Here is a 25,157-nt window from a genome sequence, read left to right as displayed (position 1 = left end):
AATTTCTTATTTTGTGTATTCAGCTTCTGTTGTCCAGGCTATGTCATGGCATCTCCTTTCAAAGTCCACCTAAGCTGATGTCTAGGGTGTAATTTATGGAAAATCTATGCTTTGTTTTAAAAGGTGGTATGCTAAGTGTTTTTATCTAAGACTGTCAGGTCTGTATAGTCTATCTGAAATAGCACATTCTCCACAAATATAAAAAAATACAAAAATTTGGATGAAATTTGCTATTTCTTCACATTTTAATCTGCTCTTCTTTTATACTTTCTATTAAGCAGGTAGTGCTGTTTTAGGTTATACCATAATCTGAGGGCTCTGTCTGTATGTAACAGGGAGTGTTAAGTCAAGGCAGGGCTGAATTCAACTGCTTTAGCTTTAATTTTTCAGATGGTCTAATTTGATATGTTAAAAATAAGATAGAATGGCTAAAGAGAGGTGGGCCTCCTTACTAAAAATTTGCAGGTGTCAGACCTTCTGTTGCTTTGTCTGGCATTGCTGTGAGCTTCATCAGCCTCTGTTTTTAACAGTTGCATCAGTGAGATGGCAGATCACTTGTGGGTTATCTGCAACAGCAGCAATCTGGAGATCAGGAACCCTGTTAAAATATTCCTGATACTAACAAGTCATTTTTGTTTTGCTTGGTATAGAAAATGGTGAGAATTAAAATAATTTTTTTTACTGGAGTGTTTCTTGTTGTGCCTAAGTCAGACTGTACTGGAAAACTAGACTCACTGGCTTTGTTTCTGATCAATTCTCCTGTGTGTTGCTGCAGGAAGGTCAGGCTCTTACTATTTGGCATCTATAGCACCTGAAAAGTCCTTTGTTATTTATTATTTTTACTAAGTGAAATAATCTCAGGAACCTGTTTATTTCATCGCCCTTGCCCTTCCAAACTGCTGCTTTTGGTATGCACGTTGCTGGAGTGAGAGGATGGTTTAAAGGAAGTTGTGTGCACGTGGGGTGGCTTGCTCTTTAAATCTTTCTGAGCACTTGGATGCTGGTAAGGTGAGTTTGTACAAACCCTGCAGTGCGGAGGCGCCTGGCTCCATGGGTGAGCATTACTCAGTTTCACCATGAAACCCGTGATGAGAGACTGCAGTACAGAAGGCAAAAATCACCCTTAGCTCGAGAGATATTTCTCCTCTAAGAAGAACTGTAATTGAAAAAAAGCACCTTCTTTCCAAGCAGGTAGCAGAAGTGAGAGTGCTGGGAATTTGCTCTTTGAAGTGTTGTTAGCAGAAATTCTGTTTATTAACACGAGCCTGTGGCACCTGTGACTGTTTCACCAGGCCTCGCTGTTGTTTTAGTGCCTCTCACCTGTGGAGGCCCATGTGGTTCCCACTGCATGAGTCAAAAGAAAAGGACAGAGAAGGTAAAAAATACACATCTCTATTCTTTCTTTCCTGAGGCAGTGTGGGAGAGAGGTACCCAGACCCCTCAGTCCAGGCTTCACAAGAGATCCTGCCCGGTATAATGGGCCAGCACTTGAGCAGCCTCAGCAATTTCTCCTGCATGTTTCACCTGGTGCCCTGTTATTCCTTCCTAATTTCTTTTTTCAACATTTTTGTAGTCCTAGTCTGTGTTAGTTTCCCTTTATGCTCCAGGTTCCCTCCTGGCATCTATGCAGTTCTTTCACTTAGAAACTGCCAACTTATTTCTGTCCATGGCAATTCTGGCACCGTCCTGCAGTTTGGAGCTCAGCTTAGTCCCAGGGAGCCTCTCTTTGCATTTATTCTCCCTTACATTTCATGAGAAAATGGGGTCCTCCCTGGCAGCCTCTGGCAAGCACTGCCCAAGCTTTCAGGGCTGCCCCCATTAGTCTAATGGCTCTGCATGGACAGAGGGAGGAAGGGTGGTTAAGCACTAAGTGCTGTCTTTGGAGGAAGCTTTTCCATCATCACCTTTCTTTGTGTTTCTCTTCACTGTCTTCTGCCAGCTCTGGCCTGAGGCCCAGGTTTTGTGCAGGTGGGAGCTGGCTTGGCTGTAATCCTTCTCCAGCCAGGAGAGGTGGCCCTTCATGGAGCACTGCCGGGACTGGTTTCATGTGGCATGTAGTTTTCACAGGGAGCAGGGGAAAGGTATTTCCTTTGAGAGTAAAGAATAAAGAACTTCTGCACAGAGTTTCTAAAAGGCATAGCATTAAGAAGAAAAGAGAACAGTGGGTGGCTTGACTATCCAGAAGAAAGTCTCAAGGAACAAAAAAGAATTCATGGATATTTCTGTTTCCTTGATGGCAGGTAAGAATTGTGAGGCTTCATGTGCTAAAATGTGAGAAATACAGAATGGATCAGTAGATTGACAAAAATACCGTGTAAAGCAGCAGTTAAAAGGTGGCATTTCAGGCAAAGGGTGTGTGCAGAAGTTTCTTCAGGAGATCTGTTACCTTATGTATGGCTGAGAAACCAGGTTAGTTGAGTAGAAAATGCTGCCTTGCATCATCCTTCACGTTACCAGCAGAAAGTCAGCTGAAAAGCAGCATTCATTCTCATTACATACTGATGTATATTTTGCAGTGCTGGGGCACCTTCAAAAGCTGCAAGCTAGGAGCATGGTCTCTTCCACCAGTAAATTGTTGGTCAGTATTGCCCATAAATTATTTCAAACCTGTAGGAAGGAGGGTAGTGTGATGTCTGTTCTGGTAAGTCTGTCTTTATTCTTAAGTAACCAACATGGGAAAAACCTGCTTTGTTTGTTGTGAAGGGCCTCCAAAACATCTTGGAAAACAAAAAGTGAAAAGTGGACTTAAGAGCAGCTTGTTCTCGTGGTGTTGGCCCATTCCATTATGTGCTGCTGTTGAAACTAAGGCTGGAAACACCATGTAGGCTTGGAGTCCTGCTTTAATTCCTCTCTCTTGCTATTTCCAGCTGCTGCCATCCCAAGCACTGGTATGGAAACACACACTTCTGATATTGGCCCCGTTAGCCTTTCAAATGCTGCCTTGGGACCATGGTTTAAGGATTTTGTTCTTGCTCTTTGTTCTTAAATAGATTTCTGGTGTGTACATGAGCAGATTTGTATGAAATGCAAAGTCTCAGCATCCACTGTGTGTTCCCTTGGGTGCCCTTCTTTTTAACTAGATTTTATTGTAAGGCAAAAAATGACATTTTACATTTTTTCTATTAATCTGTATTGTTCTCTGTTGGTGGCTCTGGGTGCTGATGCGGGAGATTTTTCTTGCTACACACGAACTCTGATTCTGAATTCTCTGAGGAGAATTTGAAAGGAAAGAATTTAAGTTGTTGCCATTTCTGAGCAGTGGAATTTGAAGCCCTTTTGGACTATAAGTAGCATAGTAGGTGTGCCAGAGTTCTGCATTTCTCTGCTCAGGGAATGTCTTGTATGATACTGAAGGGATTTGGTAGTGGCAGTGAACATGGAAGAAAAGATCTCAGAAAATCAGAAGTACTGCTGTAGTTTAACAAGTGAATCTCAGGCACGGGGAAAGTATTTAACATTTGCCATTGCCTGAAACAGAACAATGTAGAAGAAGCTTCTGAAACCTTCTGTTTTTCTGTCCACAAACACTTGAGATTTTCAAGGAGAAAAACGCTGGCCTTATGTATTTGAAGGTGTTGCCAAGGGTGTCTTATCTTGGCAATTCCTCCTTCTATTGTTAACAGCAGGGTTCATTTTGTGCCGAGAGGGTCTGCAATGAGTGCTGGACACTATTCTTAGCCATCTGTAATAACATTCTAGCACCACCTAGAATTCTTCCAAATTATGCCTAGGATAATGTAACTGCTGGAGTAAAATCCGCTCTGCAGCTTAACAGAGGGACCTTCTGTTTCCAGGACTGCCAGTCCCTCGGTTTTTATGCATTTACACACTGCTCTCTGGAAGAATAAATAGTACATGAACATATGCATTGGCTAAGTGAAATTTCCTTCTGATTATAGTGAGGCACTATTTAATGGCAATTATAAAATATGTTTCTTTCATCTTTTGCTATTCCTGCTGTGTGTTGAAGAGTATGCCTTTATCTCTTTTGTTGTTAAGTTACCCTCTTGCTTTTATTTTTTAAACAAATTGATCATTTTTTTCAAGTTAGTGAGTTGCAGTTTTGAAATCTTCTGAACACGTTTCTGGCAGAATTACCTCATCTAAATCAGAAATAGTGCTACTGCATGAGTGCCCTTAAATGAGGTGGCTGCTACATCTATTACAAGAATAGAATTTTTGAAAGGGAACTGATTGACATTTATCCCAAATGAAATGTTTACTCTCTGTTTAATACCTGCTGGGCAATTCAATACTCTGAATCTATATTAAACATGTTTAATATTAAAATGTTTAAGAAGCATTATTAAGGCTCAAAATAGGTACTTAAAAGTCAGAGCTGTATCTTGGTATGCGTGTGTTATGAAATGGTGAAACACTGGGTTTTCCACTTACTAAATTCATAGAATAAACCCTTTTCAATCACCCATTTTCAAAGGCTGATTTGGAGGGTAGGAGTATATATGACTCCATCCCAAACCTGTAGGCTGGGGAGTTGAATGCTGTTCCAGGAACCTGGATTTTACTCTCCTGTCTCCAATATACAGTCCCATTTCATATTGACCAGCAGGTCAGTGAAGACAAGCTGTTGGAAGGTGAACAGTCATTACTCATTCTCTAATTCTCAGAAACCTATAATAAAACCTTATGGTCTGATACTGAGAAGGATCAGTCTCATAGCTGTTGATTCAGTAGGATTTTTGCTAGAATATGTACAGACTTGAGAAAAACTGGATCAAACATTTGGGGCACATAAAGTTAAAAGGAAGGGGTTTTTTTACTTCATTGTGAGTCTTGATCTTATTTGTAAACAGTAGATTACACAACTTTCTTAATAATTCAGACATTGTGAAAAAATTAATAGACATTTAAATCTTTCTTCAGATCATAGTATTAGTTACATTATTTGTTCCTAGCCCCATTTTTAGCTGAAGTACCACGCTTGACATTTTCTAATGTGCACTCCACATGCTTCCTCACTCATCTGAGGCAGAACAGTGATAGAAAAGATGTTTTAGCAAATTTCTGTTTAGGATCTGACAATAGGATATGTCCAGCAGTGTTAGTATTGGCTGTTGCTGTGCCTCCTGCCCATAATGGTAATTGTATGTACCTGGTATTAGGTGTTCAGAAAAAGAATAGGGGCATAGAGAAGATGCTGTAGTTCATGAGGCTGTTACTAGGAGAGCTGTCAGTTTTGGGGGCAGGATCTGTATTTAGCAGTCTGCATCTGCTCAGGTGCAGTGCTGTTCAAGGAGTGCTGTGTGCTTGGCTCCAAACTGCAGCCACTGCCCTGAGCTGCTCTGGGCAGCCCTGCCCATGAACCTTTCAGTTCTCTGCTTTCAGGTGTCACCCACGTGTCTGGATTTGCCCTGACACTGTCTCTGACCAAGGCTACTCATCTCAATTGCAATATCACATATCTTCTTTATAGTTAGAAATTATAAAGCAAATTGGGTGAAGTCTGATGTGTTTTGGATTTCAATGGCAAAAATGGATGGTTTATTACAAAAGTGGGTCAGCGAATCTTCCCCAAATGCTGACATTTTCTACACATGGCCCAGTGTTTGTTTTCATGCCATGAGTTCTGACAGCAGGGTCTGTTCTGGGCTATCCCAAACAGGACTAATATAAGAAGTTAAACTTTCTGTGTCACATTTCAAGAGAGTACTGCAATCAGCCCTGGGCTGTGGAGTGGCCCCAGGAGCTTTAGATCCAGTGGACCATGAAACCTGTCTCAGAAAGATGAGATGTGGCATTACATTTTATGTAACACACTGTGCTCGTAACTGGCTCTTTTATTGCATGTGTAGAGTCACTGAATTACTTGCAAGGGAGAATGGTGTATTGCTGTGGTGTTCAGGAGATAGCTTTAGTTGGTGGATTTCTCTTGTTTTTACCTAACGCAGCTGCATTTTTGGAACTCACATGTGGATAGGAATGTGCTAGGGCCTGTGGGTTTCCAGTACAGTGAGGAAAGAGGGATGGGGCCAGAGAAGGCTGCCTGATGAAATTAACAGCAGACTCATCTTTCTGTGTGGCAGGAATACATTTCCCACTCAGACACACTGGATTGCTTTCTCGTTGGGAAGGTGAGAACAGTTTGATGAGGGCTGAGAAGTCTGTTTAAGTTTGGGAGTCACTAAAGGACAGCAGCTGCCACAGTCTAATCTGCATTATGATTAATCCATTTAACAATCAACTGTTTTAACAATTAGCTCTGTTACCTTACATTAAGGTCATTAAAACTCTCTTTGCTTTCATTTAACCCCTCGGGTTGCCACTCCTAGTAGGTTGAGTGTCCCTATAGCCTAATGTAGATTATGTAATGGTACCTGATGATCCAGGTCTGTTGTAGCCACTTGGCCTACTATTTGTGTTTTTAATGATTCAGCAGAGATGTGCCTTTAGGTGCTGCTGTAAACAGTCCTCTAAATCTTAAAAATCAATGATAAATGAAAGGAATTTAATTATTATTTGTACTGATAGCACTGTCTGTTACTTAGGTTGCTAAGCATTTTCATTTCATGAGATTGGCTCATTGGTGGAGAACAGGCATAGGAATTGTTCTGTGATTTTTGTTCTGTTCAAAACTTTGTCAAACACTTACTGTAGTCTGAGTTTTTCCCATTCTATGCATCTGACTATGTTTAAATTGCTTAGGAAAATTTAATTAAAAACAGTATTGAAGAATGGGCTGATGAGAAAACAGAAGGGGAGACCAGAAAAATGTATATTCTTTTGCCTCTGTAATATTGTTCTAAATGGCAATATTCTTTTCAATGCTGTGAAAAGATCTTCCATCTCTCTGGCTTGAAACAGGAAATTTGTTTGATGACCAGGGCTCGAATCAAGAGGCCGAATTAGCTGATCTAAGAGTGTGGGGCAGAGAGGCACAGGAATGAGAAGAGGCTGAAATTGGAAAAAGAAGTCCAGGAAAAGAAGAATGAATGGAGAAGTTTGAGAAGTGAGTGAAGCCCATGCTGAAAAAGCAGGACAGCAAGGAGAATAGGACCATCAGTGAAGGAAAAACCCAGAACTGGGATGGGAAGCAGATGGGAAGAGCTGGATAGGAAAGTTTAGGTGTGGGGCTAGCAGGTAGAACAGCAGATTCCCACAAAGCACCTCTCTTTCACGAAGCTAGAGCAGCACCCAAGGTGTTTCCTTGTCCTCCTGCCTTTGTTGGAGGAAGCAGGCTGGCACAGCATCCTGCTCCCCTGCAGCACTAGCAGGATGTCATCTTGCCTTTGGTGAGTCAGGGGGCAGGGGCCTGAGGAACTGAGGGCTCCAGGTCTGCAGATGAACCATATGGCTGCTGGCACAGCATCCCATGGTGGGAGGCATTTGTCTGCCTTCCTGGTGGTAGGGACCTAGGAAACTCCTGTCCTTTCCTCAGGGTCTTTATACTCTCATTTTAACATCAGCTGAAGCACTCAGAGTTAAGGAGTGCTGAACTAAAGCTGCCTCTGCATCCTGTAATGTTTTTTCTTTGACGTAATTCCTCCCTTTGAGAAAACATGCTTTGCTCAATGAGAGAGAGGAATTTACTTATAGAATGCACTTTTTGTCTGGCTTGCTGCAGAAAAAGGAAAAATGCAGTGTAAGAGTCAGGGAATTATTTAACTAAAGTGACTGTAGAAGCTACAGGAACATGATCTGATCCTGCAGGCTATCTGAGTTTGTGTGAGGTTGAACTAGTCATTTTAAGCTTTTCACAGGCTCTCATTAGCCACTGTATCTAACTCACTGGAGATGTCCAATCCCAGAGCCTGAAAGAAGAGTGGTAAGGATACTGCACGTTCTGTTCTGAGAAAGAAGTTCCAGAAAAGCATCTCAAATCAAGTACTTCTCAAATCAGCAGATACTTCTGAAATTTTGCCATCTGTGCCTCAGCTCACTCACCATGTAATGGTAATAATGCTACTTCTAAAAGGAGATTGTGGGAGATTTTGAAAATAAATTAGCTTAATGTTTTGTGATGCAGTCAAGAAAAAAAAATTGGATAAGGGCGAAGGCTGGAGGAATATAAAGGAGCTGAAAGATTATACTATGAACTAGTGTCATGCACCTACCCTGTAATGCAAATGTCTGCCATTAACATGGAGTTCATCAACTGGAAACTACAAAGGAGAAGGAAAGATAAAAAGGAAAAGTAAGATCTGGGAACATTGCTGGGTCTTGTGATAATTGAGGCATCACTTTCATGATCTCTTACAATGTGATCTTAAAAGGTCTCAGTGGCTATCAGAGAAGCACTAATGCCTTTGAGCCTTTGGGAGAACTCATCTGGACACTTGTCTATACTTACATCTTCAAGCAGAACGGTGAGAGCAAACTGGAGAAAGGGCCAGTGAGGCTGATAGCAAAGTCAAAAGAATGGGTGGCAAGTTTTAAAAGGTAAAGAAGAATGAAAAATGCAAAATGAAGATTGAGGGATGAACAAGACAGCAGTTTGTAAATACACCTGAAGGATTAACAGCAGGATGGAAACCTGATGAGATGAGGTACAGTTCTTAGCAAAACAGTCGTTAGGTTTGAGATAAATGGGAATTAAGTTGAGGTTGAAAATCAAATAGTTTTCTGAGAGAGTAGTGAGAGTCTTGGGCAGCATCCCAAAGGACAGAGTGGAAGAGCCCTTGTTGGGCTGGAGGTGAGGCTTGAGCCCTTGGACAGGGGGGTAAGCAGGGCCTGGGCTCAGACTCAGGAGTCTGTAGCCAGTTAAATGTGTTCACTGTAGCAGATGCTGCTTGCACACTTGGACATCCTGCCTTCAGTGCGTGTGGGTGGTTGACCTTTTCCTTCTCTCAAGTGAAATCAAGTCATTAGGAATTATCTCTAAATATTCTGGCCCAATACTTCAGAGCTTCAGCTGCTTTAATCTTAGTAAGCCTTGGGGAGCCAGATTACCAGCATATGTGCCCCCCAGAGTCCAGGAGCATATGAGGAGATCTCTTTCAGATGGCTGGTTTTTAACATGCAGCCAGAGAGGTCTGTTGAGTGCCTGAGCATGTGTTCAAAGAAGGGGATGTATGTGCTCTCTGGTAGCATTTCCAAGATGCAGAAAAGCCTCATGTCTGTTTGCTCCAGGATATCTGTTAGTCCTGGTTTATGCAGCATTTTGGAATTGAAAAACTCTGTTGTGTAAGGGCTGAAGGAAAAAATACATCGTTGGAGTGGAAACATTGCCGTTTCCAGCCTTTGGATGGCCTCCACTTCATGTTTGTCACATGCAATTCATATCTGAAAGGAACGTGTGTCACTGCTGATGTGATGTGCCATGTCATAAAAGCTTTGGTGACATTTTCTGACCTCTTAAAAACTAGCGAAAGAGGTTTGCAACTTGTAAATGCCATCTGCCATGGCAAAGCAGCTTCCCAGTTCTCTAATCACATATGCCTCTTGTGAAATGCTGCATCACCTTGAAAAAACCAGCATATTAATGGAGGAAGCTTGTCGTTTCACTCATTCCCAAATTCTTTACATAATTCATCTATTAAATTTTCTTTTGCTTATTATGAACCCTGAGGGGTGGAAGTTGCAGCAAATCCATGATAGCTTTAGGAGTTCTGTTTCATTAGAGCTGTATTTACGTTCTGATTTTTTGGTACTCTGAATTGGAACCATTCTCCCTATGATCTTAATCTTTTGCAGATACTCATGGGGCTCACAGATGGAAGTGTGAAAAGTCTGAGCTGTCTCAGGAACATGTAACAGGACTTGGGGGGTGTGTAAAAACTGGGGAGTGTTCTTCATTAACCTGTGTTTGTTCCTGTGGTCCATTAAGGCAACTGAGATGTGCTAATTATTTTTAATTGATTCAACTTATGTCACACTGATAGCCTCAGATGTGGGATAAGGAGACCAAATGTTGGGTTCAGTTTTTGCTGGGCTGACAGCTTATATAATGAACAGTGTGGAATCAGTAGGGACAGTTTTTACAGCCTGGAAAAAAAGAAGCAAAGTGTTTCATGCTTGGATAGGAGAGAAGAGCACTTTATCCACTTGTGTTTTACTTTGCATAGTGCTGTTGTTGGCTGCTCTGGCTTTTGCATGTCAATAAGACAAATTTTCTAAAGACAGGATTTATTGCAGGAAATGTGTCCATATTGTAGGGCACATACACAGCATGCATTAATTTCTGAGTAACAATGAGCAAAAGCTGCTTCAGATGGTGCCAGAGTACAAAACTGCATCTCTACAGACTGGTGAGAGGCAACAGATCTCCCTTCTGCCAAAACCAGTGCTTTTTGTGTTTGCTGAGACAAGTGTGAGCATTGTCTAGCCCTCACCACCAGCGCTGAAGAAGTTAGGTCTGTTTTTATCGCTGTATTACAGGCAAGGAAGGAGTTCTGCTGAAAAATGAAGTGACAACACTAGCAAGTCTGTGTAAGCAGCAAACCAAGATCCCAGAAGCCCTGGCTTGCCAGCCTGTGTCATTACATCATGCCCAAGTGCCCTGGGCAAACCCTGTTCTTCTGACTGTGTTTGTCCATAGCATTGGTGACATAGAAGGCTTCAATACTGATTCTAATTCTGATTTTTATACATAAGATTATCATTTCTGTGGCAGGACCTATCCTCAGGCTTCTTATTGGTAAAAAGATCTTGTAATTTCTTCATTGGGGTATTGAGAGGTGAGGCTAGATGTTCATGGGTGTCACAGAATGGATAAATAAAAAATATCACCCAGGGGCAAGAGAAATGAAGAAGCCTGTGAGCATCACTCTGGATGGCATGTTCTGAGGTGGCAGGGGTATGTTCTCAGTCCAGCACTTGCAAGACAAAGCCATCACAGTGTTCTGCCCCCTCCTAGCAGAGCAGATGGAAAGGTCCCACTGTGCATGTACCGCCCCAAGGGTCCTGCTCACAGATGGAGTGATGAAACCCAAAAGCTGCTGTGCAGGAGTTCAGTGGGGTTTTTGTAGCTGCTTTGCCATGTAGCCATTTCAGTCTGACCTATTTTTATAGATCCTGACGAGGTCTGCAAAACAAACTTATTTTTAACTGCTGTTCACATGATTCTTATCTTACCATTCGTAATTTTAAGAAGCTAATATGGGAGTTGGGTGGGATAGGTTTTTGCATTGGCTGCTCTGCAGTAATGACTTTTTTGCCTGGTTTGGTCCTGAAACAGAAAGAGAAGCCATCTCGTTTTTGCAGTAGCTGCAAAGTGACAAGGGTTAGAATATCAGTTCCTGCAGGCTGGTTGGCGCAGTGTAAAACTGCACTGTTTTATTGTGAAATCAGCCTAGTGGTGTGGCCTGGGAGACAGCAGCACAGGCACCTGAAACAGAAGATATTTGAACTCCTTAGAGGATGCTGTGTAGCTTTTTATCACAGCCCAGTCATAGCTGACATTTAAAATGTGCAGCAAGGAGGGAGGGAGATTAGGAGATGTCTCAGTAGAGGTATTGCAGCCCATCTGGGCTTTTCAGAGCGAGAAACTGTACCCTGCTGGGTATCCCAGGCCGGTATCAAAATACTTCCTTTGCTGCCTGCTTGAATAATAACCAGGTACACCGTGTGTGGGAAGGGATTTTTGGGGCAGAAAAACTCCTTAGCATCCAGCTAAGGGAACAGCAAGGCACTGCTGTTGGGAAGGCTGCATGAGGAGCTGGGCCTGCTGCTTTCCTTCCAACACTGAGCATCTTCTCTGGTTTTAGGAACTTTCCGCTGTACGTTCTGCGAGACTGAAGTGGAGGAAGATGAGTCGGCCATGCCCAAGAAGGATGCAAGGACACTGGTGGCGAGATTCAACGAGCAGATTGAGCCCATCTACGCCCTGCTTCGGGAGACAGAGGATGTTAACTTAGCCTATGAAATCCTGGAGCCAGAACCCACAGAGATTCCTGCTCTGAAGCAGAGGTGGGAGCGTGCCTGTTCTTTCCTCACTGCACTGCTTCTTTGTAGAGTGTTCCTCTGCTCTGCTCTGTGGGGCTTTCCCAAACCTTGTGCAGGACTTAATTGTACAGCACCAACTATGCAAACAGCTGACAGATTGCCCCAGGGCTGTGTGGTTTAGAAGGAGACAGGGGGCTGTAACCATTTTTTACTAAACAGCCCTCTGCATGTATTTTTCTATGAGGTGGGATGCTTGAATTGCCTGCTGCTTGCCACGCTGCAGCTGCTATGCACACCAAGCCCTTGGCCCAATAGTTAAAAAATGCAGCTGCTTGATAAAGCTCTGAAGGTGCCACCTATGCTGTCTTCTACCTCTCAAATACTTATCTGTCATCTGTTCCTTTTGCTTCTACCCAGCTTTTGAAACGAAGCTATCTGCAATCCACACCTTCTATTTCAAATCCTCATATAATAGTATTCTAGTTTGAAGACATTACTTGTAATAAGCAGTTTTTTCCTTCTTATTTTGTCCAACTTGTTACATACCTCTTCAGGAGAAGACCATGTTGGAATCAAAAACTCCTTAAAATGTACTTACCCATGGGAAATGACACTTTCTTTCAGAACATTCCTAGTTTTACAAAAACAGATGATGTTTAAATAATGCAAAAAGATGTGGGGAGTTGTCAGTTTTGTCAGCTGTGGTGAAATGTGATGCACTTCTCTGTATTTAAAAAAAAAAAATTAATTATACACACGGGGGAAAAGAGCTGTACCACGAGGGGAAGCATTCCCACAGTGCCTTGGGGTGCTTGGCTTTAGTTAATAGGAGAGCAAGCAAGATACGCTTTTTTTCCTCTCAGGCTAACCTTGAGAAAGAATGTTCCTCATATATTCATGCTAGACAGCTTCTAATTAATATAATAAAAATTCTTTGTCTATTCATAGTCTTTTTCTAGCCAAGAAGGTAGCTATTTTTCCTCATCATTCTGATAGAAAAACAGAAGCAATATAAAGAGCAGAAGAGATTTTTCCAAGGTCACTCAACGTGTCTGTGGTGATATGGGAAATTCTTTCAAGCTTTTATACCCAAGCTGAATCACTAGACTTTTCTTTAAAATCCCTTTTTTCAGTAGTTTAAGTAGTAGAACTGGGATAACCCTACCAAAAAGAGAGTAATTTTTCAGTCTTCCCTTTTTGTGTACAGGAAATTATCACAGCAGAGGCCTGGTGCAGTCCCATGATTAAATCGCAGCACCCACTTACTTGACTCTTAAATACTTAAAAAACATTGTAAATGATTAATTACTCTGTGCAAGGAATGACAAAATAAATAGGCAGCTGTTTAAATGCTTACTTGAACACAACTTGCTTCAGCACATACAGTGATTTAATTATTTATTAACTCTTATTAATTCAAAGCAGTTAATTCCATGAAAGCACTGCTGTGAGATTTTTTTAAAGTGCCAAACCCTGGATTATTTACCCTCTCTGTTTTTATGGAGTCTTGAGAGTCGAAATCATTGACAAAACTGACATTTGATGATTGTGAAACAAACCAAAAAGGTCACAAAATGCCTGCATCTTCTCTTTGCAGTAACTTGGGCAACTCCATGTGTTTTCAGGAGAGTTACAGCTCTAGGTGGCCCCACTGGCATTGCAGAACTGTCATTCACCTGCCCTGGGAAACTGGGTAGATCTTCATTTATGTTTTCCTAAGAGGCTGTTAATTTTCTTAATCGTGGGAGAGCATGAATTAGCCCCACAGGTTTCAAAATAAACCTGTATTACTTCAGCCCTTCTCCATAGTTTTTGAAAAATTATGGATTTTATTAACCCTTCTATTTCATTGTGTCAAAATAGCATGATGTCAATTAACAAAAAATCTTCACAGAATTAATTTTCTGTGGTCATGCTGTCAAGAACCATGGGTTGTCTCTTATGAAGTTGAAACTCTTAAGAGCAGCACAATGAAAATGTGTTTTGTTTTATCTCAAATGTGGCAAAAAAAGAGAGTTATTCCCATTATCCAAGACCTTTCTTAATAGTCTGGGCAGGATTGAGATGAAAATTTCAAGTTGTTTGCCCACTGCACAGCGTGGTTTCTGTGGGCCATACCTCAGCTGTGTCAAGGGCTATTTATGTTGCCTTTAAAGGCAGCTAAACCACTCATTAAGGGATTTCCATCGAGTTGAATAAAACAGACTAAATGTAGCTACATCTGGGCCACTGAGCTGCCACAGTTCCTGCCTGCAGGGTGGCCATGTGAAGTCTGGAGCAAGGTGGGGAAAAAGTAGTTCGTGGATCTAAGAGAGAAAGAGAGATTTAAGAGATCCCTTCATCTGCTCTGTGCTGCCTGTAAGGCAGCTCCCACACCTGGCCTTTTGTTGGTGCCTGGTCCTTGGTGTCTAATGCTGTACTTTGGAACAGGTTGCTCCACAGTAAGTTCTCTTCTTGCAGAATGAAGTGTTCCCCTGCCCAGGTAGTCTTGGGGTGGTGCTCACACCTACCAACAGTGACATCAATTAAGGCACACTTGCAAAGCTCACTGGGGTCCAAAATCAGTCAGAAAGTGTCTGGATGGCTCCAGCTCAGTGTAGGACATTGCAGTAGATCACATGAAGTAATTAGTACTGTAGGTGTCTCTTATAAGTGTTACTTTCATTTTTGAAACGTTCCTGACGTCATGGAATAAGTGTTTTGCTGCTAAATGGTTCTGTGTAGGAAAAAAGTAAATTTCAGGCACACTCCCAGAGGCTTCTATGCAAAAGTATTATTAGGTAGTTCCTGGCACTACGGAGGGTTTAGTGTCACGCTGTAGTCATGGGGAGGGAGAGCTTGGGGGAGAGCTGCATTGTGCATCCTGTGAGGAAAGTGGATTACATAAAATCGTCAGGGAAACGCTGGTTAGAGATTTCTATTGTGTGGGAAGCAGAGTGGTGCTTTTCACAGAGCACATGCCTGTCTTGGGGAGCTGAAAGGTACCAACACTTGAAATAACACGCTGGGGAGAAGGTCTCTGTGTGGCTCCTTGGGTTACATAAGCAATCCTTGTGCATGAGCCTTCTGCCCAAAATTCAAGGATGCTGTGAAGCTCTCCTAGCAGAGCTGGCTCTGCAGGATTGCTAAGGACACAAGACATGCTAACACAGATGCTGTGAAGTATTTTGTTAACAGATCCCAGCCATTCCACTACTGAGAGCCTGTGAGCAGCTCTCAATCAACACTGTGGCTGAACACACCAATATTTTTTATTTGGGGAAGAGCAATGTTCACCTACCTGTGTCATTTCCCCTCAGTTTACCCCTAAAAATCCAGCAGAATTAGCTCATCAAATAGTGGTAATGTCCTTCTGAACTAAAAAACCCATACATTAGTCAGGTCTTCTCCAAGTGCAACTTTATTTTAAGCTTCTTGGTTGGAGAAAAGGTCATTGGGTAGACAGCAGCAACTGAACCATGCTCACTGATGACAACTGTCAGCTCAGCTGGCATCCTGGAGTATTCCTGATGGATTTAATCTGGACAAGAGAAGGAGTCAAGGCAGGGCTGTTCCTCATGAAAAGCTGTAGGTACCCCTGGCAATTTGATGATTGAAATTATAAGATCTGCAGTGGATTTGTTTCTCTGAAAAAATGAAATCTCATTCTGAAGTAGAGGAACAGTCACATTTGGCTTTCCCCACTCTGTATACATAGCAGCACAGGCCAGGGTGTATTTTAGGCTCGTAGCCATCATCAGTGTGCAGAAAATATTTCACCTGATAGCCTGTTTAGATCAGATCCAAGCAGGAATGGTTTCCTCCATCAGTCTCCTGAGCTAGAAGGAGCCCTGCAGGGAAATGTGCAGAGAGCAAAGGAGGGCTGGGCTTTGACTGCCATACCCTCCCTCCACATGGGTCAGCACCTTCATTTCTCCAATTTTTTCACAGTTAAGACAGTTCTTCTGTCTCCTCCTGCACTGCATCAGCACACAAAGCCTTTTGTACAGTCCCAGTCCTCTGATTTGAAGGTGCTTTCACCTCTTTCTTCTCTGCCTGGGCTCCCCAGTCCTCCCAGGGCTGCCTCTGTGGATAGTACAGATCTCCTGTGTAACACAGGAGAGGTGACTTCTCAAGTGCATTGTCACTCACAGTTCAAGCAAAGGTTTGAATTGTGTTTTTCATGGTGAGTTAACTCCTTCAGGAGTCCTGTGATTAATAACAGTTCACAGCTCTGAGCATGCTGAGTCCCTGGGCCTGCTATCTACCTTGGTTAGACTTCAGTGCTTTTTTAATGCAGGATTTGGCTGCTGTGTGAAGGCCAAAAAGAGGCTTTTCCAAATACCAGACTACTCTTTGACTGTGTTTTTCTGCTGTGGCTTTGGTTTCAGGGAATTCTGGCATGTTATGCCTATTTTAACCAAAGTGCATTTGCATCTCTAGTGCTGCCTCTTATTTTCAGTGTCTGTAGTGGATGTTGCCATGGCCCTATGTAGGGTTTCCCAGTAGAGATCCACAAGTTTCCCAAACCAGCAAGCTGGCACAGAAATTCCTGGCAGCACATGTTAGAACTGAGAATGAAAGTTCTTAGTGCAGATCATGAGGGATAACTAACCATCACTGAAGTATTTTTGTCTAAGGAGAGGCTGGTTCTGAGAGCTGTTTTTCTCTCTTTAACTTCCATGTAGCAAGGAGCGTGCAGCTGGTGCTGGTTCAGGAGCAGCAGCTGGCCTTGCAGGGGGACACCATCGGGAAGCCTGGACCACAAAGGGGCCATCGTACGAGGACTTGTACACCCAGAACGTCGTCATCAGCATGGAGGACCAGGAGGATCTGAGCCGCTCTGCAGGCGAAGGAAAGCCAGCCAGGGAGAGACCCATTTGGCTGCGGGAGAGCACGGTGCAGGGGGCTTATGACCCCGATGAAATCAAGGATGGTAAGAAATGCACAGAGCACAAGTACTGCTGGGCTGGTACAAGGCCTTTACAGTGCTGTCCAAGCCATCTTCTGGTGTTTGTGTACAGCTGCTGCTCCCAACACTGGAGTGTCTGCTCCCCTCTGCTGTGCAAAGCACCTGTGTGTAGGCAGATGGAAAAATTCCTTAGATCCAGGATTGAAATCTAGGTCAGTAAAGCTGAGCTGTCCATGAAATTTTGTGGGGGCTTCTAAAATGTTAATTAAGTGTTATGTCTTCCACCTTGAGAGCTTATTGCTTCTAGATGAAGGTCTTTCAGTTTCATCTAGAAAGCTGTCTCCCTAATAGGTCACTGCTGAAAAATAACATTTATTAATGTTCAGTGACCCTGAAGGCTACTAAATCTACCAGCACTGTTTATATGCTCCCAGCCTTCTTGATAATTGTTTCTCAAAACTTGTTATGTATGAAGAATACTCAGAAATACAGCTTCTAGAAGTACAGTAGGAAGGTCTGTCACCATGACAGGTGAGTCTTTATTCCCTTCTGTTTGTTTCTCATTATCTCTGCTTTTATTTTCATTCATCTTGGGGAGAGGTTATCCACAGACCAGTGGTTAAAATCTTATAACCATTAGTAGAAACATTCTGCTTTGGTATGTGTGCTGTTTAAGATTCCATGCCAAAATTGGAAATGGAGACCTTTTATAATTTTTACAAGAGTGAGGTCAATAGATAGAGTAATTTTAGGATTATGGATTGAAACTGTTGATGCCCTAGGAAGAAAATATGGCAAAAAGGAGTCATATGTGTGAGTATGTGACCCTGGAACTCGTGCCATGTTCAGGAGACGACTGGAATATTTAGTTGTAGCAGAAATGAAGAAAATAGATGTGATATAATGGTCACAAGATACCTAAAGAACTTGTTCACATGTAATGCTGTCAAGTGTATTATGGATCCCAAACCATTTTTCAAATAGATTAAGCAAAGTGAGATGATTGAACAACCTGCTCCTGCAGTCTGTAGCAGATGTTGTTGTTACTCACCAGCCATGGTGAGTTCTCACCCCATTTTTCTGCTAGACATTCAATTCACCTGTAGTTTTAAATCGACTCCTTGAGACAGCTTTTGATGTACACAGCATAAATGTTTCTCAAGAAGTCACTGAGGGACATGGGGGTGGAATATCTCCTTACAGGATGGTGGCATCACTGCTTAACCTCCTCAGCTACTGGAGATCAAAGAGGGAGCTTGTGAAAATAGCCTGAACAGGAAGGACAGGACAGAAACTTGGGACCATTGACAGAAAAGATTCTCCGCTTGGATCTGGCAGAAACAGTTCTTGCAAGCAAGAGACAGCCCCTCTGAGCCACAAAGTCAGCCTTTGTGGAGCTAACTCTGGCTGTTGTCATTTCACAGCTCTCAGTGTGATGAGCTATGATATTATTTCACAGAAATGCTCTCCTACAGCCTCTTCTGTTCCACAATCACAAGCAGTAAGTTGAGCACACAACTGCCAACACGATGCCTTCATTCCTCCTTTCTTTCAGGAATTTGGCAGTGCTCTAGTATTAGTAGTTGTAGCCGTCACCTGTTACTACAGCTTTGTTTACAATGAAAACAGAATTCTGGTGAAATTAGGTATGGTTCTCTGGGCCTTTATTTTACCAGAGGAAAGGAGTGACCACAAACTGCCCTGGAACTTACTTCCTTCACCTTATTTTTTAATCTCAAGGTGAAAAATGTAACTAGCACATTTCTAACTGGGGAAGGAAAAGACTTGGGAGCTGCCTGCCTGGATGTGGTGCTGAAAGCATGAGGGTCTGTGTCTTGGAGGAGTGGGCAAGTGGCTGCCTGTATGAGGGCAGAATGCCACCACCTCAGCTCCAGCAATTGTTCATAGGCAGCATCTTTTGGTGTAAGACAGAAACTTTGCTACAGGGAGCCTGTCCTGCTTTATAGGCCTTAGTTTTTTTCCTCCTCCATATTTATTTTTTTGTTCTGGTTTTTGTCTTGTGGTGTTTTTTAGATTTGGTTTGTTTCTTTTTTTCCGATACTCCCTGTAGTTCTTTTGGTGCTAGGTGGACTCACAGCCCTCTCACTAAAGGTAGGATTAGGAGAGGTTTTCTGTGGAATGCTACTTTTTGAGCAGAATTTTACCTTTAGAATCCCTCAACTGCAGACATTCTGCCTACCAGAGCCATATTGAAACCTCCCAGCTGTTGTTCAGCGAAGTTTTCTGAAAGAGGAGCACAGGCCAGGTGTGTCAGCTGGGACACTGCAGTCCCCTCCAAATAAGGGGTGCAGGTAGGGAGCTACAGGGACTGTCTGGGCTGTGTTTCACTTGGAGAGCAGGCACTGGTTAGTGGTGTGCTGCACAGCTGGGCTGCAGGCTGTCAGCTGCATCTGCTCCATGGCAGCACCATCTCCCTGTAAGGAGCTTTTCCCCTGTCTGCCTGGTGTAGGTGCACCTCTGAGCTCAGCAGGCATGGCTGCTCTAAATGTTGTTTCATAACACATGATTTCCACATATTCTTTGTCTGCCTGGATCAATTTCTTCTCTGTGTTAATCCTTACAGGCAGGGAGCTCAGCAGGTTAGGGCCTGGGCTTGGGGTCTGCATTTTAAGGATTGCTTTGCTTTCTGCTCCACTGTGATGCCTCAGTTTGACACCTCCCCGGGGAAGTCTTTTCCAGGTACCTGCCCATCATGCATTTGTTGTCTTCACTTTCAATGTGCTCCTGGTCAAGGCTTCCAGCTGGGAGCCACACTGACTCTTGGCCTCCCAGCTCCTAGGAAATGTCAGTACTTGCTCTGCCATTATGACTGTCTCTGTCTTTGAAGGGAGGAGGAATTGGCATAGAGAAAGGATGTGACTTTGCCAGCTGAGCTCAGTGGCAGTAATTACTGAAGATTTCGAAAGCTCTCAGGGCCATCACACGGATCTCTGTGAGGAAATGCTCATTCCCTCGTGTCCCTTTGCAGGGGGCCGGGATCTGGATGCGTTCCAGGAGCGTGAGGAGAGCCGGGCAGCCCTGGATGACAATGAGGAGGTGATGCGTGCCCTGCTCATCCACGAGAAGAAGACGCCTTCCGCTTCCACCGTCACCGTCAGCGGCGCCGCTCCTCTCTCGGGCGGCAACGCCAGCGACTCCGAGAGCGAGACCAGCGAGTCGGAGGAGGAGTCCCCTCCCCGCCCCGCCGCCGCAGCCACCGCAACCTACGCGCTGGAGGAGGAGGAGGAGGATGAAGAGTTCGAGGTGGTGGCAGAAGACCCCACTGTCACGGTGGCTGGGCGCCCGCATTCCTACAGCCAAGTGAGCCAGCGCCCCGAGCTGGTGGCGCAGATGACGCCGGAGGAAAAGGAGGTTTACATAGCCATGGGGCAGCGCATGTTCGAGGACATGTTCGACTAGCTGTCCCTGCCAGGGCATTTTTTTAAAGGTGACTTTTTAAGGCAGAGACTCTTTAGCAGAACAGAAGACTGGAGCGCATCTTCCCTCCCCTGTGCACAGGCAGGGTCACTGCAGCTCAGCACTGCTAATCTCAGGCATCCTGCTCGCCAGAGCGGGGGAGCAGCAGAGCTGCATGTGCCAAAGCACACAGGGGAGAACGAGTCTCAGAAGTGAGGATCCTTGCATGGTAAAAATCTGCTTCAGGGTGCCCTGCACAGGCACTGCTTTAACCTTCTCCAAGGCCCTAGCAGCTCTTTCTCCCGATGGCTTTAAGTTGATTTTTGTTGCAGATCCCAGTGAAGTCCTCATCCCTGCTCTCAGGGGACATAAGGGCTCCGTAGTTTGAGCAGAGCCCTCTGCAGAGGAGGGCATATGTAACATACAGCTGCCTGTGCTCAGTGAGGGGAGAGGGGAGGGAAATATTTGTCTGCTGATGGCAAGCTCGTACAGGGCTTGTAGCTGACCCTCTGCCCGCAGCCACTGGCCACCAGAGTGGCTCTTTGTAAGCAGGCCTGTAGGCAGCAACCTTTTCTTGCTCCCATTCGCTCCCTGCTGGGACTCAGCACCTCAAGGTCAGGTGTAACTTGAAACAGGCAGAGCGAAAGCCTTGGCAAGCACACGCAGTCAGTCACTTCTTGTCAGTGTAACAAATGCCCTCCATGGATCTGAGCTGCCAGTGCTCTGACTTGCCAGGAGAAACCTTCATTTTCCAATATTGCTGCCTGTTGTTTCTGCCTAGCCCTGTCCATGAAGACATGCAGACAGTTCACAGTGGGCAGAGCTGCTGTCAGGCAGTGCCAGAGAAGTAGCATAACTAAGTTTATCTGCAATCTCACCAGGGCTATATGATTTTAAAAGGAATTGTACAATTTTGAATTCTGCTTGGCACATTCTTACCACAGAAAGACATTTATCAGTGCCTATAGAGCAATATAATGTTTTTAATGTTTTTCTCTTTCAATTGAAGATGTTGTTTTTTAAAAATTGTTGTGTTTTCCTACACAGTGCTACAATAAAACAAAATTATAAAAGAGTTCTGTGTTCCAGAGTAGGGGCAGCATTATGTGCTGTTCCACTTATATGGGCGGTACAAATTTGCTGCTCACTGAGACTGTAAATCTGTTTTATACTAACTATGCTTTCTATGTTCTGCTAACCTTGTAATGCCTCCTTTGTGGTTTGATTTTCAGCTTCTCAATACTCTGAATCCCCTCTTTTTTAAATAGTGTTTTGAATTTTCTTTTAAGTCATTTTAAAGAGGAATAAATAAACAGAAACTTCTCCCCTTTTTCATGTTTCAGTTTATCTTGTGCCTAGTTGGGAATATTCTTTGCTTATCATTTTGATTTATTGGATTCAAGGAAAAAAATAACAATTTAAGGTCTGCTTTGAGAGGACCATTTAAAATCCCACTGCACATTGTTTCTCCTTAGCAGAGGTTCCTTGAATGCCTCCTGGAACCTCCTGCACTTCCAGGATGGATGTTTCATTGCATCAGTGCTGTGTACAAAGCAGAGGCTGCTTTTGATCAGCACTTCCATTTCTTTCCTCCTTCCTCAAGGGAAGCATAGGCTGATGGTAGAGGGCTTGCAGACATGGTGCTGCTGGTTAAAATGGTGTTCTTATGTAGACAGGCTTCCAAGATCTTGTATCAAGCTTCTAGATATCAAGTCACAGAGCTGATAAGTCAGATTCAATGATCACCTAGCAGAAAAAAACCCATGCTGTACCCATTCTGTCTAGATTTAATCTGGCTGAATTCAATATTATCACTGGAGAAAAGTAGGTAGATTTACAAGGAGCCAAAAAAAGAAACTGAGAACTAATCCTGAATACAGAAAACTGCTCGTGCTCTGAACTCACCAGGGCTGTATACTGAGTTTTCAGTTTGCAAAATCAAGCTGTAGGTTTAGTAAAGATGAAGTGAAGAAATAATCAACATAAAAATCTATAAAGTAGTGGTTTTCTTAATAAACACATTTAATTGTGGTTTGTGCAGCTGTTGAGGTTTTTGTCATTCAGCAAGGCAGGTCCTGCCCATCGGGAAATGAGAGCGGTGGTTGTGGGGTTTGCCTTCCATCTCTCATGCACCACATGCAGCCCTTGGGAGGACTGGAGAGGTCAAAGGTGTGTGAGCAGATGCCATCATTGTTTCCTGCCCTCTCCAACAGTTCCTGACATTAGAAAGGATGGCTGCTCTGCTCTGCTCTGTTCCAGCCAGTTCAGGCTCCTGAAGGACAACCACACGCTGCTGCTTTCCTGTCATGACAAGCCTGGCTTGAACAGAACACACAGTTGATAGTGCCCTCTTTCTCTTCCTGCAGTGGAACAGAGCTCTGCAGGCATGGCAGGAGGGAAAAACAGCCTCTGCAAGCAAAGCCAGGCAGGTTGGTGTTAATGCAAGGGATAAAGGCATCAATTCTGAGGGAGGCCCAGCCATTTCCCCTGCCTGCTAGACCACATGTGCTGCATTAACTCTAATCCAATAACACTGCCAAGCCTTCCTGGGTGGATGTTCTAACTCTGTTCAAACCAGTTTCTGCATCTGCTTCCGGCCCAAAGTGCATTTTATCTGATGAGTGATACCTGAGAGTTGAAGAAGTGTTTGGACAACACTGTCAGGGATATGGTGTGATTCTTGGGGGGGTCCTGTGCAGGGCCAGGAGCTGGACTTGGATGATGCTTGTGGGTCCCTTCCAACTCAGAGTATTCTGTGGTTCTGTGGATGTAGATGAGGGCACGGCACTGGAGCTCCCTCTGGAAAGAGAACTGCATTTCCCAGGCTGCTCATACTCCTCTTCCCAATGGTCAGAGGTGTCTCCCAGCTGGATGAGAGCTGCCTCTGTTCCTGCTACCACTGCAGGTCAAGAAAACTGCAGTGGAGTTGTGCTCCCTGGCCCAATGCAGAGCAGGCCAGAGCAGATGAGCTAAGTTGTTGATGGAGGGAATGTGCACTGTCAACCCTGAAGAACAGAAGCATTACAGTATTTTCTACTAAGCTTCCAAAAATTGGCTTCCTCCATCCAGCTCTTCCTGTGCTGCTGCCTCCTTCAGGCTTGGATTAAACAGACTTGCTCTGTGAGAGTCAAGGGATTTGAAGATCCCCTGGAGGAATCCTAGAGGGCAGAAAAATAGCATCACCTCCTTCCTGAGACATCTGGGGAGCTGTGCCTCAGTGATGCCTGCAGCGCCAGGACATGCTGTGAAGTTTAAGAGGGCCTGGCAGGGGAAGCAGCCTGCTGTGCTTGGGTTTCTGTCTCCCACTGAGCCTCCCTAGGAGGAGAGAGAAAATTGTCTCAGGAATCAAATGCAAGACAAAGCCTTCATGGAAATGGAAAGGTTATGAGCAGGTGGAAGGACATGTCAGCAGCAGGGTGAGGCAGCAGGCAGTCCAGGGGCGGGCTGTGGGGGCAAAGCAGCAGCAGCCCTGTTGCTCTGGTGTGTGTCAGCAGAAACAAGGGAGGCTTTGGGACCTGTCCTTTAGAGCAGAGATGTGTCACACTATGCTCCAGGTTATTGCTCTGGGCTGTCCAGGACTGGTACTGCTTTATCCCACTGGAAGCCTTGGGCTAGGTAACCATGCCCCAGGCTTGTTCACAGGAGGCTTGGGAATATTGATCCAAGTGTGGACAGCCAAGGATCCCTAAGCATCACAATATGCTCCACTTTGAAGTGTATTGACTGTGAGACAAGTCTCCAGCAGCAGAGGAGCTGGGGCTGAAGAGCGGCTTCTCTCTGCTGAGCTGCTTCCAGAATAATGATCAATATTTAAAAAGTCCAAGGAGATCATCACTTGTACAGCCTTGATAGGAGGTGTAGCCAGATGCTTGGATCTGGTTAAGATGTGAATCCACAGAAAGTCATGGAGAGGCCACTGCTAAAAGGAGAGGCAGCCCAAAGCATGGGGAGCAATGTCTGAGTGCTGGTGCTCTTGGAAAGCTGCCTGCCTGCCTTCCTGCCTGCTGGCAAGCAGAGAGCAGAGCACCAGCAGCACCAGACTGTTCGGGACTATAGTCCTGTCCCTGTGGCAGAGCTGTTTTATCTCTCTTTCAAAGATATCCAGGGAAATCTGAGCTTTTTCCTGTTTGGGATACCTAAATGAGCTGTCAGAAAGCAGTTTCTTATTTACCAGCATTTAGATTGAGAGAGAGAGAGAGAATGTCTCTAATTTGTATTCAAACGAAAATCAGACTTTGGAAGCACCTGGTATCTCATTAAAAAACATTAAGGACAGTGAGTATTAGTGCAACCATCCTGAAGCAGCAGACAGTCTCTGAAGAAGATGCTTTCAGTAGAATAGGTATTTTTGCTTAAAATATGTTTGTGACCTAAATATAATTGAATTTCCATGCCTTTGAACAGCGTGATGCTAATGAGGCAGGCAGGGGTGGCAGAGAGGAGGCTGAGGCAGCCGCATGGGCAGTGGCTCCACTGCAGTGTCTGCACTTGGCCCCGGCTGTCACAGCCACCCAGGGCTGGCCTGGCAGCAGGAGGAAACCTTGGGCTGCTCAGCCAGAGAAACGGGCAGGGATCCAGCCAGGAAATGAAGGCTGATCAAGTGCTGTTCCATGAGCATTAATGTCTGTGTACAAAAAAAGGTACATCTGGCAAGGAGGAAAAAAATCACATCTCACAGAGATGTGATTAAAGCCCTGACATGCTGCTTGTGCTTATTTTTCACCTGGAATCTGTATTGCCAGCCTCTGCCATCCCGTTACTCACTGGAAGAAGGAGGGTGAGCAGTGGTAATTTTGCAGTGAGCTAAAATTGTGCACAGAGCTGAGAAGCCTGGCTCAGTTCCTCCTGGTAAAGAGATCCTCCTAGTCTTAAGCATTTATTTTCTGCACTTCTGACAATGGAAGTCTGCCTGAGCCAATGCCAAATTTGCCATGCTCGGGTAGCACAGTCCATGCTATTGCTGTTTTCTCATGGCATGCATTGTGGGGGGACAAGTCTGTCAGACACC

General features: G+C 44.2%; 1 protein-coding gene across 1 annotated transcript in view; it reads left to right on the top strand.

Moving 5' to 3' along the window:
• GTF2E1 (general transcription factor IIE subunit 1) overlaps positions 1-21,479 on the top strand; it is a 49,269-nt gene extending 27,790 nt beyond the window's left edge. Inside the window, exons 3-5 of the mRNA XM_058019055.1 lie at positions 11,664-11,865; positions 16,509-16,756; positions 19,722-21,479. Of these exons, the coding sequence (XP_057875038.1) occupies positions 11,664-11,865; positions 16,509-16,756; positions 19,722-20,152 (881 nt within the window). The 3' untranslated portion in view covers positions 20,153-21,479. The remainder of the gene's footprint in view (positions 1-11,663; positions 11,866-16,508; positions 16,757-19,721) is intronic.
• The last annotated feature ends 3,678 nt before the right edge of the window (positions 21,480-25,157 follow it).

This window comes from Melospiza georgiana, chromosome 2 (genome assembly GCF_028018845.1).
Source record: "Melospiza georgiana isolate bMelGeo1 chromosome 2, bMelGeo1.pri, whole genome shotgun sequence".
Taxonomy (NCBI): Eukaryota; Metazoa; Chordata; class Aves; order Passeriformes; family Passerellidae; genus Melospiza; species Melospiza georgiana.
The sequence above is the reverse complement of the archived record's forward strand: the minus strand, read 5'-3'. Positions and strand labels throughout refer to the sequence as shown.